Here is a 17,616-nt window from a genome sequence, read left to right as displayed (position 1 = left end):
AACCAACTAGTGCACGATCTAATTGCCTTAGAAGCAAGATCTCATTCCAATGCACCAACTAGGATTAGGTTGAGGCTGACCGTCCCCCCCTGGCCTTAATGCAAGTGTGAGCAAAGCACCCCTGGCTTCCCCTACTTCATCACTCAGATTGATAGACTCATTTTTTCGCCTCCTAGTCCAGTATTGAACTGCCCTAGTAGGGCCCCGATGATCCCTGTAGCCCCTCTCCATTTACATTCTGAGGGCTGTCCCACTGAACATGAACGGAGGAGTCGTCTTCCAGTAGAGCCTGACTATCCTAAGTTATCACTGGCAGTAAATACTTGTTCTCAGGGTAGCGACCTAGTCAGAAGGTCTGATAGTCGAATTGTGCACATTTTGCAGGTGTTACCCTCTCTTCAGGCCCAGGTAGAATCAGTTAATGGGGATATAACGAACAGCCTTTCATGTAACTTGGCAGGTATTAGTCGAAAATGCAACTGCCCGAATTGGTTGCATCTGGTTTCTCAACAGGAATTATTATTTCAGGAAACCTGGTCCCAGATTCCCATATTTATCCCGGGGTACAAGACCTTTTTCAAACCAGCAGTACCCGCCAAAGCGGGTCGGGCATCTGGGGAGCTACTTATCTTGGTTAATCTTTCTCTGAACTGTGAAACAAAAGAGTTGGTTACTAACAATCTGGACATACTGGGGATTAGGATAGTCAATGGAAAGGGACTAATTGTTGATCTGTATAATGTATATGCTAGGAGTACTAGAGGTGGTAGTTCACCGACTCTACTTGCTTTAGATAACTTATTGGGAGATAGGAACGTCAGCTATCCGCTGTTAATTGGTGGCGATTTTAATGTTACATTCGAACCCCTTGATTGGGTCGAGTCCGGTGACGTGTCCGAAGAGGATAAAGCTTGGAGGGTACCCTTGTTGGAATTACCCCCCAATCAAAAAAATGATCACACGCTGCCCTCCAACTGAACGCAGTCACCTTAGAACACAGGCTGAGGGCCACCAATGGTCGAACCAACTCCGATAGAAGCGGCTAAATAACCTTTATAGGAACAAATGGGTCAAGCCAGATCGACTATATATTAGTGGATCTGACCCTGTGGCCCCAAATCCAAGATATGTCCATACACCAGGCCTGCGATAGTGATCATAACTCCCTACACTTCTCTATTAGTCATCTATGGGAGAGCATTCAGCAGGATTCCACTGCCCCATTATGCACTAGGGAGCTGAGTGTCACAAACGACAAGCGTTGGCTAAAATGGCCTATGGTCCTGGCAGATGAATCTAAAATGCAAAAGATCAATGAAGCTTTAGTTGAACATCTAGCGACATTAGAATCAATAAGTAGTGATCCACACTCTTTGAACACCTCTAGTGCCCTCCTGTGAGAAAGTGGCTCTGAATATACTGTTCCTTAATAGGTACAGGGTGTACAGAGTCCACAGACCCCAAGGGTTTAACAGAGGTTAAAGTTAGATATAACCTTACTCTTTAAAGTGGTAGCCTGGTCGAGCAGTAAGGCAGTATCAGAGGACGTGTAAAGCATTTGTTGTACACACTCAGTCAGCAAATAGTTCCACACACTCAATAACTGAACTCTAGGCCAATGGTTTGTATATAAAAAATATGCTTGTTTTATTTTAGAACCAACACTTGGAATTAAAATATACTTTCTCGACAGGAGATGTTTCATAAAAATACTTTTGTATATGCAATTGACTTTTTAGTAAACAGTTACAAATAGTTGCAGTAGGCAACTCTATTTCTAAACACAATACATTGAGCTCAATGATAAATTCAAATTATATGCAACAGATTACTTTGATTACTTTTGTAATTCCAGGCTTGGATCCTAGATCCAGTCCTGGGTCAGTTCTCAGAATCAGCTGTTGAAAGTCGATTTTGGTACTGTACTGATTTTTAACTAATATTTAGCTATTTCAAAAGTGAGCACTTAGAAAATATTTCAGAGCAAACAATCAATAATTCCCTATGGAAGGAAATGTAGGTTACAGGTACAGTAGGTTATCGTTACTTTTGTAATCCAGTACTGGGTGTCTGGGTTCAGTACTGGGACATTTATCCAAAACAGGTAAGTAATTACGTTTTCAGATGTTATACGGTTTTTGAGGAATATTTAGAAATTGCAGAAATCAACACTTAGAAGAAATTTCACAGAAAAGCAGTCAATGGTTTCCTATGGGAGAAAATGGGGTTACTGGTAAGTATAGATGCGAGTATTCTTCCGAGCCAGTGGTGGGCACCAAGATCCAGCACTGTGAGCCCACCTGAGAACAGGTGAGTTTTTGCGTTTTTGTCGCTCGGCTGATTTTTAGTGAATATTTGAAGATTTGAAAAGTCCACACAGACGAAATTTCAAGAAAAAGCCAGTCAATGTTACCCTATGTAGAAAATAGAGTTAGCGGTTTTCAGGTAAGTTCTCGACTGGCAAAGGTGAGGTTCTGGGCATAGACTCAGGGGTCCCCCAAGGTCAGATAGGCACAGTTAGTTCACCCTCAGCGGCTCTAGGGCAGCCGGGTGCAGAGAGAGTTAGGCCCAATGTTAGCCTTTGAGGAATAGGGGGGCCTGGTTTGGTGGCTGCTGACTAGCAGGCCACGCGTCTGTGGGAGCTGGGCTCCTGGTCACTCACTCAGGGCAAGTGGGGAAGTAGGCTAGTGTAGAGATTGCACTGCCAGGGCCACTCGGGTGGCTGGGTGCAGGGTGCTTTTGAGCAGTCGGGCGCTCAATGGAAATCAATGGGAATGTTCCGGTTAGGAAAAAGGCAGCAAGCTCGGGGACGAGGATGCTTCAGGTGCCACCACCACTTCGAGAGGTAAGTTGGGTAGTTGTAGGTTAGGTGGGTACCCCGGGATTGGGCACAGGGGGCCGCAGGGCGCCGCGTGCAGGGGTGCCTTTTGGTGTCGGGAAATCTTACCCTCTGATGATCGCGGTTGGGGGGGCACCTTGTTCCGAGGCTGCAGGCTTCTTCCGGATTGTCGAGGGGGGTCCTGGGGTGCCGGACTCGGGGTCACAGTCGCCGTGGGGTCGTCCTCAGGGTCTTTGTCCACTCCGGCACTGGCCAGGCTTGGCTGGTGCAGAGTGTGCTGAGTTCGCGGTTCCGGGCTGCTGCCAAGGGTTAGAAATAGGTTTCTGAGTAGAGCCTCTACTCATGGGAGTCCCAGGGGCTTAGAGCCAAAAGGTAGCCAGGTCCTCCGGGGTTGGTGAGGTTGCTGGCCACGAGAGATGCCGCGCTGGTGCAGGTTCGGGAGTCGACAGGCCGGTAGGGCTGGGGCCAAAGCAGTTGGTGTCTTCTTCCCTTTTTAGCAGCTGCTGGGCAGGTCTTTGTTCTTCTTGCTCTTCTTGTAGTCTTTTGAATCTGGAATCTGGGGAAGGAAGGTTCAGGGTGCCCCTAAATACTAGATTTAGGAGCGTTACGGGTAGGTGAAGGCCAGGGACCAATGGGTCCTTGTCCTGGGGTGGGTACACCCCCTATCCTGCCTCTCTCCTGTGGGAGGGGGGCAGTAGCCTAATCCTGATAGGGTAGGGCCTCCCATCTTCAAGATGGCGAGAGCCCGGAGATGTGCTTCACCTCGCCTCCCCCACCTGAGGGGTGGGGTGGGCAGGCTGGCACATCCCCTGTCCTTGTATGGGGTTTCCGGCCAAGCTTCCCGCCAGAGTGGGGGGTTGCAGTGGCCTGGGGAAGCTCACAGAGGTGGCATGCCTTTGAAGCTTCCCTTTGCTCATCCTGGGGGAGGAGATGTATCACCTCACCCAGGATGTGCATTGTTGCAGGCCCGGGAGAGCAGGGGCTCTCCCACCCAGGGGTCCAGCAACGTGTCTGCTGTGTGGCAGCCTGGGCAGCCTCAGAGCAGACGTGGATTTTAGGTTAGTTGTAAGGGGGCACCTCTAAGATGCCCTCTGGGGTGCTTGGTACATTAAATCCCACACTGGCATCAGGGTGGGTTTAATGTGCTGAGAAGTTTGATACCAAACTTCCCAGTCTTTAGTGTTGCCATTATGGTGCTGTGGAGCTCGTGTTTGACGAGCTCTCAGCACCATGTACTCTTAAATGGCAGCACTGCACTTACAGTGCCCAGGAATGGACCTGGGTACTGTAGGGGCACAGGGCTCCTGCTCCTGTGCCCACACCATGGGGTGGCTGATATATGCCATGGCAGTGTAGGTGATGGGCATGGCACACAGAGATGTGTGTCATGTCGACTCTTCATTTTGTCCTGCACCCAGACACTCAGCCTGCAAAGGCAGTGTGTGTGTGTAAGGGTACAGGCCCCTAAGGGTGGCACAATGAGTGCTGCAGCCCTTAGGGGTCTTCCCTGGTCACAAGGCCCTGGGTACCTAGGGTACCATTTACTAGGGGCTGACATGTGGCCAGGGTTTGCCAATTTGGAGTTTGTGTGTTTAAGGAAGGGGACATAGGCCCTGGGCACCTGGTTGGCAGGAGTCCAGGGTACACTCAGTAAAAGTACATTCAGCAATTTAGCAAAAAGTGGGGGCACACCATGCAAGAAAGATGGCACTTTCTCACACCTCCACAGAGATTTCTTCGAACAATTGGCTACCTTCTTTCACATACTCCTCTCAAAGCCTAAGTCCTCGCGGGGTAGTCGCCATGGAGTAAATCCCTGGTAAAACAGACTGCAGGCTTGCAAGAGCGAGACTGACCACAGCTATTAAAAACAGGGACCAAGCAATCATCCGCGATTGTAGAAGGGCCTATAAACAGGCACAGGGTAAAGCCAAAAAACAATGGGATGAAGGGAGAAGGGAAGAGCTAGAGGAGGCTATTGGCCACCCTGACCCTCGACAATTTCGGTTGTTAGTGGCCAAGACAAACTTTGAACGTGACCCTCCGCATGCCAACCACATTACACCATTAGAATGGTACAATCACTTCCAAGAGTTATATTCCATAGGCAACACCACTGATAGTTTCCGGATGTCCTCCAGCTTGGATGCCCATCAAAGTGAAATTGTCTTCACGAGGAAAGAGATTATGTGCTCTTTAGATGCCATTATACCTGCTAAAGCCACCGGCCCAGATGGCATCCCATGCGATCACTTTCGTGCTGACAGGGAGAATTGGGCAGCTTATTTTATGAACTTGGCCAACGATATCGCCGGAGGAAAGATTCCGGATTTGTGGAAGGGGGTCGAAGTGATCCCAATCTACAAACAAGCATTTGCAATGCAATAGGTCTCGCATATACACCAGTTTGAGCTATTGGCATTGTAAATGACAATACCTTTAATTTTGGTTTTTGAAAACATAAAACGCAGTACCATTCACAATGCCGATAGCTTAAACTTGCATAAATGCGAGACCTATTGCATTGCAAATGCTTGTAATTCACCCCTGCTTGCTTCCACCTGTTTCTCGTTAGGAATCAGGACACAGACCCTTATGGCTGAGGGCAGAGGATCCCAGGAACACACATGGCCAGATATATAACATGCATTGGCAAAGCCAATAGCTCTTGCCTCTGCAAGATATATCTGCTTTGTTGATATTTTGTAAATGTTTTAGGCAATAGGCCTCACCTTTGGGACCTTTTGAGTTTGACAATATTCTTCATTGACTGGTGACCTTATGGCTTTGGCAGTGCTTTTTTGTTGTTGTGAATGTTTTTTTTCTTTGAAGACACACATTATATGAAGACAAGCATTTACTAAAAGCCAATATATATATATTTATAAGTGCCAGTATCTCTTAGCACTGAAGGGGACTACTGACTGAGCAGAAGTGCACATTGTGCTGCGCAAGAGCAAAGTGCCGTCACTCATAGCAAGCTAAGCCAATGGCTAATGCTGCAACTCTTAGCAGGCTAAGCCAATGGCTACTACTATCACTCATAGCAAGCTAAGCCAATGGCTAATGCTGCCACTCATCTCAGGCTTAGCAGGCTAAGTCAATGGCTAATGTTGTCACTCATCTCAGGCTTAGCAGGCTAAGTCAATGGCTAATGCTGCCAGTCATAGCAGGCTAAGCCAATGGCTAATGTCACTCATAGCAAGCTAAGCCAATGGCTAATGCTGCCACTCAAAGCAAGCTAAGGCAATGGCTAATGCCGCTTTTCATCGCAGGCTTAGCAGGCTAAGCCAATGGCTAATGCGGTCGCTCATAGCAAGCCAAGGCAATGGCTAATGCTGTCACTCATAGCAAGCTAAGGCAATGGCTAATGCGGTCACTCATAGCAAGCTAGGCCACAGACTGACCCTGTGCCCCGTATTGATGCTGGGGTGGGCAGAAGCAAAATGTTAAGGGCACTGTAGCACACAAATGGATGAAGCCAACTGACTCAAAGCCACCATAAAGTAAGCATGTATAATACATACATATTTATTAGGAACAAAAGGTATTGGCTACGCCGGCCCTAAAGCGAACCCTTAAAGCTGCAATGATGTGTACAGCAAGAGAACTAGCTCGCTGAACTTTACCAGCACTGAAATTAAGAAGGAGAAAGAAGTTATACTTAAAGGAGTATCTCCCCTTATCAAGCCAAAGTTAATAAAGGAGGGTAGAGGCATAGTCTGCCCCCTGCCAGTGTAAGTGAGGCATGGCTATAGAGGCAGGATATTTCAAAGTGCCATCCTCCTCGAGATGCTACGAGACAAACATATAACGCTCTACAAATCTGATTAAATGAAGACATTAATGTGTTCAGGAAATTATTCTGCGTTTCCTTTCATTTTCAGCACTGAATAGGATTACTCTAAAAGGCAAGGATCAGTGGAGTTAAAAAACAAAAGCATTAATAGGTATCTTTTCCCTATTTCAAATAACACATCTGCCAACATCGGAGGAGCAGTTGGCCACAGGCTGAACATAATTCATTTTGACATGTACATAAAAAGGAAAACTTGTCCAGGTGGGGAAGCCCCTCAAAGTGATCCAAAATGAGTCTAGGTGCCCCGTGAAGCGCCTACAGACTACAGTACCAGCACTGGACGCTTCAGAGTTTTAAGTAGGATATTAGTCGTCACAGTATGTGCATGGGAAACGCAATATTTGAATATGTCTGGGTAAAAACAATGTGTTCTGGGAACTTTCCTTAGTGAAACAGGATCACCTTGTTGGTGGACCACTCCCTCCCCCAAACATATCACAGTATCCCCCACTATCTATCTGGAAGGCTGCAGTATTCTTCTGAAGCCCGGTCTGACCCGCTCACTGTTTTCCGTTGGAAGCAGCTCATTTGTGCAGGGAGTTTGCCTGATGGACGTAGATGGACAAGCCGCCTTTCATCATCCCAGATTTCAAGAGTTTTAAAATGCAACAGCAATAAAGCGCAGACAAGGAGTATACATAAAAGCAATTTTTACTTTACCGAAAACAGCTTTATTTGCAGCTATTATGCAGCAGTGAAACTTAGACTTCTAAAACTTCTTAACTTAAAGGCAGGCTGGGGCTCATTGTCCTGAACTCGGCAACACTTCACAGCACGAGGGCATAGCATCGACTGTCTGCAAACTGTGCCCACAACATGCATCTCCATCAACAGATGTCAAGGATCAAGTGGACAGATCAGAGAACCTTTAAAAACACAAGCATGGGCAAAGCCAATTAGTATCGCCAATGCGCGATATATTGGCTTTGCTAATGTTTGTTTTGTTATGACTGGTGAGGCAGGCCAAGATGGACATCTGGAGGATGAAGGGAGGGGGCAAGCAAACTGAGTGTGAAGGGTGAAGAAACACAACACAGGAGGGCTGGGGGAGGGACGGAAATAACTTTGTAGAAAAAATGTTTGCTTTCAAGGGATTTTGTTTGAAAGACTAGCTCCCTTACCAATTGAGCTAGTGATAACGTTTGCTACCTCCAAGAACAAGCGCATGTCTGCCTTGTATAGTTGCAGCACGCGATGGGAAAGCGCAGTGGGAGCGTGTGAGGCAGAAAGGAGACGCCGTGCACGTGCACATCGCCTGTCCTTGCGCGCACATGGTTTGTATCACTTCGCAATAGACAATAGTCTCGCCAAGGCGAGCACCGTGCATGCGCTGCGTTCGCCAGGCAAGACCTAAAAAGGGGACAGGTCAATACCCTCCAACTACCGTCCAATAAGCTTAAAAGATAGTGCCCAGAAGGTCTTCTGTTGCTCGCTTTTACCTAAAATCCAAACCTGGATGAATAAGAAGAACATCCTCTCTCCCCTACAGGCAGGCTTTCGACGGAAGACCAGCACTATAGACCAGGCCTTTCGCCTTCTCTTGCTATTTTGGAAGGTGGTTGTGTTGGGCAAAGGCAGTTTGTACCTAGCCTTTATAGATCTCAAAACTGCCTTCGATCTCGTCCCCAGGGACCTACTTTGGCAAACCCTTATGACCATGGGAATGCCCCTCGAAATTTTAGAACCCGTGGTCAGGTTGCATGATGATAACTTCGCACATGTGAGGTGGGGTAACCAGGGGCAACTCACTGACCCAATTAAGATCCGGCGTGGGGTATGACAAGGGTGCGTTTTGGCGCCTACTCTTTTTTCCCTTTATGTCAAACAGATTGTCGACCTTTTTATGTTCAACCCCGGCTGATGCCCCTTCGTTGGTGAATCAGAAAATAGCTACTTAACTGTTCGCGGACGATATGCTTTTGGTATCCAAATCTCCGATGGGCCTTCAGAAGCTCCTGGACCTATTAAAGGTTTTTTGTGACGTAAGGGGCTTGGTTATTAACACCTCCAAAATCAAGTTGATAATAAACCCTCGTAAACCTTTCAAACGGAACCTGGTCTTAGATAATGTCCCTTTGGAGACGGTTAGCTCCTTCGAATACTTGGGTATAGTGTTGTCAGACAGCATGACCTGGAATAATCAGCTGAACAAGGCGACCCTAAAAATCTCTCAGCTATCTCGGGTGTTGCGGCACGAGATTTGCTCATCATATACGAAGCCCGTAGCCCCAGCCCTCAAACTTTATAACTCAAAGGTTTTGAGTAGTGTGCTCTATGGGGCATAACCCAGATATCTAACACAGAAGCTGACAATCTCTGGTGGGCTCAGATCTTCCAGAAGTGCGGAAAACCTATTACTAAAACCACAGCGATTCAACAAGAAAAAAACATATAACCGTACCTTCTGAGGAATGGCACCAAGAATTTGGAATGCTTTACCATCCGAAACCAGACTTAACCCCTCTATTGTCTCATTCAAAAAGGAAGTAAAATCAATTCTCATGGCCAAATTCACCTGAATAAGGTCCAAAGTTTTGTGACGAACTACTATAGCGCTGCCATTACCCTGACTAGGACAAGGGACCATCTAAGCAATCTGGACATTCCATCTTCCTGTTGCTTGACGCAAGAGGATAGCGTCCTGATGTACCTGATCACTTTGCTTTTGTAACATGTTTGTGTATAGATGCTACAATTTGCCTTTGGTTTATGTATAAAAACTTTATTTACTGTTAAGCGCTCTGATACCCACAAGGGTCTTGTTCGCGCTCTATAAAACTTTCAAATAAATAAATAAATGTGGGGTGCAGCAGATGCAAGTAAACGAACAGTCAAAAATAAGTTTCTTAGAAACCTTGTAGCCTTGCCCCAAAGCACCCCCCTCATTCCATTAAAATTGGACCTGGGAGTCAGGTCTATACATGACCAAGGGAGACTGCGTCCCTTGCTTTTCTGGTATAGGTTGTTCACCGCCCCTGACCTGACCCTTTATGCTGCAGCTTCTGACGAAGTTTCTGCCCTAGATAGGAATAAACAAATTGGGTGGATAAAATAGGTCAATGCAATTCAGGCAGCAATTGGCCTCTCAAATGAGTCTGCTTGCTCCCCACCACTGTATTCAAAGGACCTGTTAAGGCACCAATATTGGCTATGGGTAGAGCAGACCAACTATTCGAGGATTCGTCATGGCTGTTTAACCAATGTTTTCCTAGACATAAAATCCTCTAAACACCTGGAGAAATATTTTGATATCATCAAAGTGCCTGGGGACAGGAAACTGTATACGCAGTTTAGGTTTGGCTGTTTACCTATCAATGCTTTTACCAACCACTGGATAAACAACATCAGTCATCCCAAGGGATGCCCTTCTTGCCCATACGCAAATGAAACTGTGGGCCATGTTTTTTTTGCATGTCCAGCTTATGACAGACCAAGGAGGAATTGGTTGGTCCCACTATGCAGACAGTTGGGGACTTATAGCCACCTTGACGCCCTACGGTTGTTAAAATCAGATACGAAACCATCCTTTGTATGTGCTGTTGCAAAATGTCTTGGCCGGTTCTGGGCCATTAGGCGAAGGCTCCTGTCTCCTCTTCCTTGTGCTATGGACCAGCTGCAGTAAAAATCATATGACTCTAGGGGGTCTTAATTTCCAGGATCCTGTTTTTAATAATATTTTTAGCTTTTATCTTAACTTTTTTTTATCTTTTTAAATCCATAAAGGCATCAGGGTTTTATTGGAAGTTTTAGAGAGTAAACTGTAGAGATTGTTAGATATTACTGCACTTGAACTTTATTCCCGTTTCATCTCTTTTACTTGGTTTTAATTGAGTACACACATAGCAAATGATATATTCCAGTGATTGTTCCTGTGCTTACAAATTACATCATGAGCCACTTGACTACTAGAACCTAGTATATGAAATATCTTTATTTACTTGTGTAATTGTACCGTGGGTTCCATTGTCAAGGATGAATATGTGTGCATCTTTTATAGTTTTACAACCGAAATAAAGATTAAATAAGTAAAGACTGGAGGACTCTGCCATTCAGGATTGCACAAGGGTCCCAGTAGGGTTGCCTCCTATCACATGCGTTATTTTCACCTGCAGTGGAGCATCTGGTGGGCCAACTCCAGTAGCACTATGCAGGCTCCACATTACGGTCCACAACAGTTACTAACATCAATGCATCCAACTGACATTACTCTGTATATCAGAAACCTGAATACAAACCTCAACCCTATCCTGCAGGAGTTTTATATTTGGCAGACTGCTCGGACTAACCATAAACTCATGCAATTCTGCACTCATCCTACGAACAAGACAAACCGATAGGTTTGAAACCGAATATCCTTTGGACTACTGAAATGCCCCGATCAAATTCATGGGGATAGGGATCAATCTTAATACAGAGCAAAACTTGACCCTAAACTATGGCAGCATGCTTTATACTCTAGAAGAGCAGACAGAGCTCTTGCTGACTACGGCTGGCAGAATCAGCCTTATACATGTGAAAAAACATTTAGGAAATACAATAACAAAGTGAACCTGTATATGTACAGAACAAATATGTGAACAGCCACTACCGACATATAAACTGCATATAATACTTTTACTAAATATTTAGGCAGCAAGAGGTAGAGTATGAGTGGGTTAAGCATGCCTGCATACCTAAAGTAGTGACCATGGTTCAACAAATGTGCTAAACATTGAATAATCATATTGCACATAACTGAGTAACTGTTTTTTTAAGATGCATTGTTTTCTATTGTGTTCCAACTAAGAATATAACATTCAAAATTGGTATAAACATATTTGTGATACTTTATTATACTTGGCTGTTCACATATTTTTTCTGTACATCTACAGGTCCACTTTCTTATTGTATATCCTAAACATTTTTTCACATGTGTACTTAGACCCTGATTTAGGAAATTTAGTCAGGGGTTCCCCTATTCTTGCAATCAAAATCAGCCTTATACAAATGGAGGTACTTTCAAAGTTCTTGTACTACCTTGTGGAAATTCCCGTCCAACTGAAAAGCTGTTTCTTCCACAGACACGGACCGCCCTCCTGATCAGGTTAATGTGGGAAGGTAAAAAGTCAAGAGTGGCCCTGGGACACCCCAACACAACCTTATCATAGCGGAGTATTTACCATCCACAATGTAGTACTTTACTCTTTGTGCGTACAAGCCCAATAAGCCCAGTTCTGATTTTACTCTCCCAAGCATCGGGCTCATCTTGCAGTTGAGGACATTGCTCATCCAATTCCCTTAACATCAGTAGTATGAGGAAAACGAAATGCAGACAGCAAAGAGATCCATACATTGGCCTATACAAGTATGAAGTGGGAGGGGCTAAGGAAAAAGGCCAACCTAAAAATACTAAACACTCCACTCACCCTCCGTGTGCACAACCACGGTTTCCTGCAACATCTGAACAGGTGGCACAATCCTAACTCAGCCGACTCTACATTAGAACAATCTGTATCAACAAGGTACATTTATACCATTGAGCAACTTCTGCAACACTTAACCGTTGCTCCCCTCGACACACCTTTACTTTAGACAAAAAACGATGAGCAAAAAACTGACGCCTAGCTTTCCAAGTGAGCCTGAATGACTCGAAACATCCTGATATTGCTGCTGCACCACAAACACTAAAAAAGAGACTGATAACATAGCACTGGGTCGGAGGACGAGTACCGTCAATTAAACAGTGGCTATTAGAGATAACATATTGCAAAGAACAACTTTAACTCTACTAAAAACTCCACTGGGAAGCCTCTCATCCCAGAAACATATGACCCCTCCACTGCTATCTGGTGCAGAAGGCCAGCACAGATAAGTAATGACAAAATGTAGGTGAAACAATGAACCTGCCTGATGATGTGAGGGTGTTGGGGGTGGGAGGGTCTCGCACTGAAAGAAAAGGAAATTTGTACTCATGATGTGACTTGATATGGTAAAATCCTCTGCTGTCCATTTTTTTTAGTTCATTCTTTTGTGGTGTAAATGCATATAAGACTAAAGAAAACTAATAAAAACCAATGTTAACTAGAGGTCACTCACTGGGGATTGTGAGCTTAACATCGACATGGGATTGTGAGCTTAACATCGACATGATAGTGATTCCTACAGTCTCTGCCCTGGTCAAACACAGCTGAAACTGCAAAATGTTTACAGCCAGAATAAAACAAACCATTGCCACAAACAAATCCTACTTCCAGCAGCACATCAGAGAACAAAAAGCTAAAAAACAGACCATACAAAACCACAAAATGTAACCAATATCTTGTGTACCAATACAGTGGATAAGCAAATCAAGCAGTTTCCTTACCAGCAACTAGACAACTTTTAGCAGCATTTAATCACCGACAACTTTAGACAAATATTTTACAACTTTCCAGTTGCAAGTCATTAAATGAATCAGATAGTGTGTTTGCATTTATTACACACAATAGTCTATGAGCTCTGCAGCAGTGAAAAGCATGAGCATTAACCTCCAAACCCACTTTATAACCACATATTACCTAATTTAGAGAAACTTCAGATACAAAGACTGACCTCGACAGTTTGAGACTGGTCCAGTTCTTCCTCCTCTGACTCATCTCCCTCCTCTTCCTGATCCTCGTCCTGTTCATCATCTTCATCCTCCACTTCGTCATCATCGCTGCAAGAGCTGGCCAAAATTTGCTGCGGGAGGGACTGCAGCAACTCTTCTAAAGGAAGTTCACTCTCCAGTTTCAGTTGCTCGATTTCTCGCTGCTGTGTCTCCAAATCATTACCTTCTTGCTGCTCTTCAACCTCAATAGTCTCCTCATCATCCTCTTCTTCCTGAGGCTGAAAATCCCCATCTAAAAGAGAAGATCACACATTATAAAGTGAAGAATCGGTACAATGTGCATGTCACTTAGGTCATGGATACACTTCAACATCTCAAACACACACCCAACAAAATGATCACTATGCATTAAGGACTAAGAAAAATCAGGAGAAATCAGTTCAACAGCATTTATGGCTTTCCAAGTATCGGCTCTCTTCCCTGTAATATTTGTTAACTTGCCTACACCAGAAGAAAGGCCCAGAAATATTTTCTCATAGACAATTAAGTGATGGTAATCTTTTAATGTCATGAAGAAAAAGTCACTTCAAACATGAATGCCCAATGAGAACGTTAAAACTCACAAACTGCTATACACCATTCTAATGCTTCCAACATGCGTGGTTTAAGTGTTGCATATGCTAACAGAGGATGGCTGACACGGTTATCAAATGAGAGCACAATTAGTACCTGTACAGGATTAGGCCATCTGGGTTTAAGTGAGGACTGGCAGCCCAGATTTAAGTAGCAAAAGTTCAGGATTTATTTTTCAGTTAGTGAGAGGTCAGAGGCAGGATCATATGAAGATGACAGCAGATCCTTTTGCAAAGGGGCAGGAGAAAGATCATGAAAAAACTGAAAAAACTGACTATTGTCAAAGACAATAGCAGCTGAGGTTTAGCTCGGGCTGGCAGAAGAAACCCAGGCAGGTGGAAAGGCCAAAATTGCAGCCACTGGGGGACAATTAGAAGGCACTAAAAATTAATAAGTGAGGAAAAATTAAAACTTTAAGCATTTAGGTGGCACACTAAAAACGTTCTATAAAATGTCTGGAGAGCACTAAATATCAGAGTAAGGGTGTTTCTACCAGCACACAGGGAAAACGATGTAAAATCATAAAAATATTGTTTTAAGTTATACAGGGTAACTGAAGCTTTCTGAACAATATAGTCAGGCCAGGGCATTGAAAGCAAAGGAAGCTTGGAGAGTTTTTTTTCAAGAAGCTTAAAAATTCTATGTGCAAGGCTCACTTTGTAAAGTAAAAATTTAAAATGTAATTTCAGAGTGTGCAAAAAAAGAACTACCACATCTTAGCTGATCACCAGTATTTGTACTTGTCTTGCTGCAGTATTAAGCTACAATTTAACGATTGGGTTTTGCGGCTTAGAAGTCTTGGGTCAGAGGGAGGGAACGTGGTAACCTACTGGCTAACAACTGCATCCGGCTCGGAGGGCACTTTCTGAGCATAGAAGAGGAACCCATACCTGGAAGCAGGACCATAGAAGCACTGCCCTGCTGCACAGAGGCACCAGCAAAGAGAAGCTGCACAGACTAGGATTGCACCTGCTGGCTAGTGAAGAGAGGGACTGTGCCTGCCATGTACTGCTCAAGGAGAATCAGTATCCAGAGCCCAGTCAAGCCAAAAGAACTCAGAGGGCCAGCTGACTGACCTCCTGTTTGCAGCACACCAACAGAAGGCTGAAGAAGCCTGCTGGGGAAAATTAGTAGCCCAAAATTTCAAGCCGCTACCACTGCTGCCATACAGCACCGAGGACCAAAAGCCAACGCATAGAGTTGCGCCAGAGTTCGTTGAGCCTGAGAGTGCTGTCGGAGCATTGCTGGGACCCTCAAAAGGAGCGTTATCCCAGGAAGGATTGGCTTGTGACCGTGACAATGGACGGCTGGTAGTCCAGTGCCAACTGGACTTCAGCCAGACTGGAGTAGACTTCGTGGGACGAAGACCCTACAACTAGGACCCCCTCACCATCCTCATTGACCGAGGAATCCAACGCCTTGACAAAGTCAACGAATTTGACACTTTGAAAATACACACACACACACACACACACACACACACACACACACACACACACACACACACACACACACACACACACACACACACACACACACACACACACACACACACACACACACACACACACACACACACACACACACACACACACACACACACACACACACACACACACACACACACACACACACACACACACACACACACACACACACACACACACACACACACACACACACACACACACACACACACACACACACACACACACACACACACACACACACACACACACACACACACACACACACACACACACACACACACACACACACTTTTTTTCTCTATATACTCCGGGATCCCACACGTGGGTGGAGATTGTTCATCGATTATGACTATTGAGGAATATCCCCTGGATGAGAAGTATTTAATACTTACCTGTGCCAGGCTTGCTTTGTTCTAAAATAAAAAACAGTATATTTTTCATACAAAAACTATTGGCCTAGAGTTCAGTTCGAGTGTGTGAATTCATTTGCTGACTGAATGTGTACATCAAATGCTTAACACTGTCCTCTGATACTGCCTTACTTCTCGACCCCTCTACCACAAATACAGAGTAAGGTTCTATCTAACTTTAACCTCTGGGGTCACCTGGACTCCATACACATTATACCTCACTTTGATGTAGTATATATAGAGCCAGTTTCCTACAGTTGTATTTTATTTCTAGTACCAAGCCAGGCCTTGTACAGGTATGTGTAATAGTACGTTTAAAAAATTATGCAGTTAAATAAAGTTGACTGCAATTGGATTGGGTACAGACAAGTCATTTGTTTATAAAAAACAGTTTGAATTACTTTACAGATTACTTTTCAAGTTGCTTTTCAGATTACTTTTTCTACTCCGTGTGATATGCCTAGATATCACACTGGGACATTTCCAAAATAAAAGGTAAGTAAATCAGTTTTTGTACATATGCACTATAAGATTTCCTACAAACCAACTCCACACTTAACAATTTTCACAAGACAACACTCAATGCAATCCTATGGGAGAAAACAATTTTATTGACTTAACAGTAAGTACTTAGGTTTGGAAGTTAGTTTTCTGGGGTTAGAATCAGGGTTCCCACAGGGGCATGGATGCACTCTCAAAGCACCCTCCACAGCACTAGGGCGGACTGGTGAAGAGTGCTACGGTCCAATGTTATCCAAAGGGGGCAGAGAGCCTCCGGTTGGCGGCTGTTCACTAGCAGGCCACAAGGTTGTGGGAGCATAGCTTCTGGACTAAGGCTCAGGGCAAAGTGAGAGCCGATGTAGCACACAAAGTGCACCCACAATGGCACAGGGGTGACCACGTGCAGGGTGCTGTTTTGGTGTAAGGTTCCCTGTTGTTTTCAAAGGGGATACTCCAGTTGCAACAAACACTGCAAGCTCGGGGATGATGTTCTTCTAGAGTTGACCACCGGTTGGAGAGCTAAGTTGGCATGTCTTGGGATGCCAGGACACAGTCGATTGGGCCACCCAAGGCAGTGGGACGTCGGGTGCAGGGGTGTATTTTGGAGTCTGTTTTATTTTACCTGCTCCTGCCAAAGTACGGGGGATCCTCCAGTAAGGGGATGCAGGTGCTGGTTGTAGACTTGAGGTAGGTCAGGATTGCCGGGGGAGAGCTCCTCGTGGTGTTAAGTGACTAACTCGGGCCATGGGCGTCGGGGGCAGAGTAGTGCAAACTCACGGATTTGGCCGGATTCAGAGTCTGTGTGTGAGCAAATCTGGTGTTTGGGAAGGCATAGCAGGTCCTCCGGGTTCTTGGAGGCTGCTGGCTGCAGGACAGAGATTACGCTGGAGCAGGTCGAGGTCAGTAGGGCTGGGGCCAAGGCAGTTAGTGTCCTCTTCTTCCTTCGGCACAACTCTTCAGTCCTTTCTTCTAATTAGGAAGCTGGGTTAATGTTGCAGTAAATGCCCCACCCTCCCCCCAAGCGGGTGGAGGGGTCTGTGTTCTTTCCCAAATTATACCCCCAATAGGCACTCTCTCTCTCTGGCCCGAGGTCAGTCCGTTGTAAATGGTACCAAGGGTACTGTGGCCAGGGAAGGCCTCTATGGGCTGCAGCACTTATTGTGCCACTCTTGAAGGCCCTGTACCTATTGGTGCCGACCTGTAGTGTTCCTAAATTTAGTATGTAGGGGCAACCCTGAACATTTCCTCTGCAGACTAGAATGTAGGAAACTGGCTCTGTATATACTATACCAAAGTGAGGTATAGTGTGCACAGAG

At 45.2% G+C, this 17,616-nt stretch overlaps 1 protein-coding gene across 1 annotated transcript in view; it reads right to left on the bottom strand.

Annotated features, from left to right (window-relative positions):
* SRCAP (Snf2 related CREBBP activator protein) overlaps positions 1-17,616 on the bottom strand; it is a 1,742,136-nt gene that overhangs the window by 1,375,489 nt on the left and 349,031 nt on the right. The window contains exon 8 of the mRNA XM_085618450.1: positions 13,269-13,558. Coding sequence (XP_085474576.1) covers positions 13,269-13,558 — 290 coding nt within the window. The remainder of the gene's footprint in view (positions 1-13,268; positions 13,559-17,616) is intronic.

The sequence above is a fragment of the Triturus cristatus genome, chromosome 7 (assembly GCF_964204655.1).
Source record: "Triturus cristatus chromosome 7, aTriCri1.1, whole genome shotgun sequence".
NCBI classification, from domain to species: Eukaryota; Metazoa; Chordata; class Amphibia; order Caudata; family Salamandridae; genus Triturus; species Triturus cristatus.
Note: the sequence above shows the minus strand (reverse complement) of the source record. Positions and strands in the feature narration are given on the sequence as shown.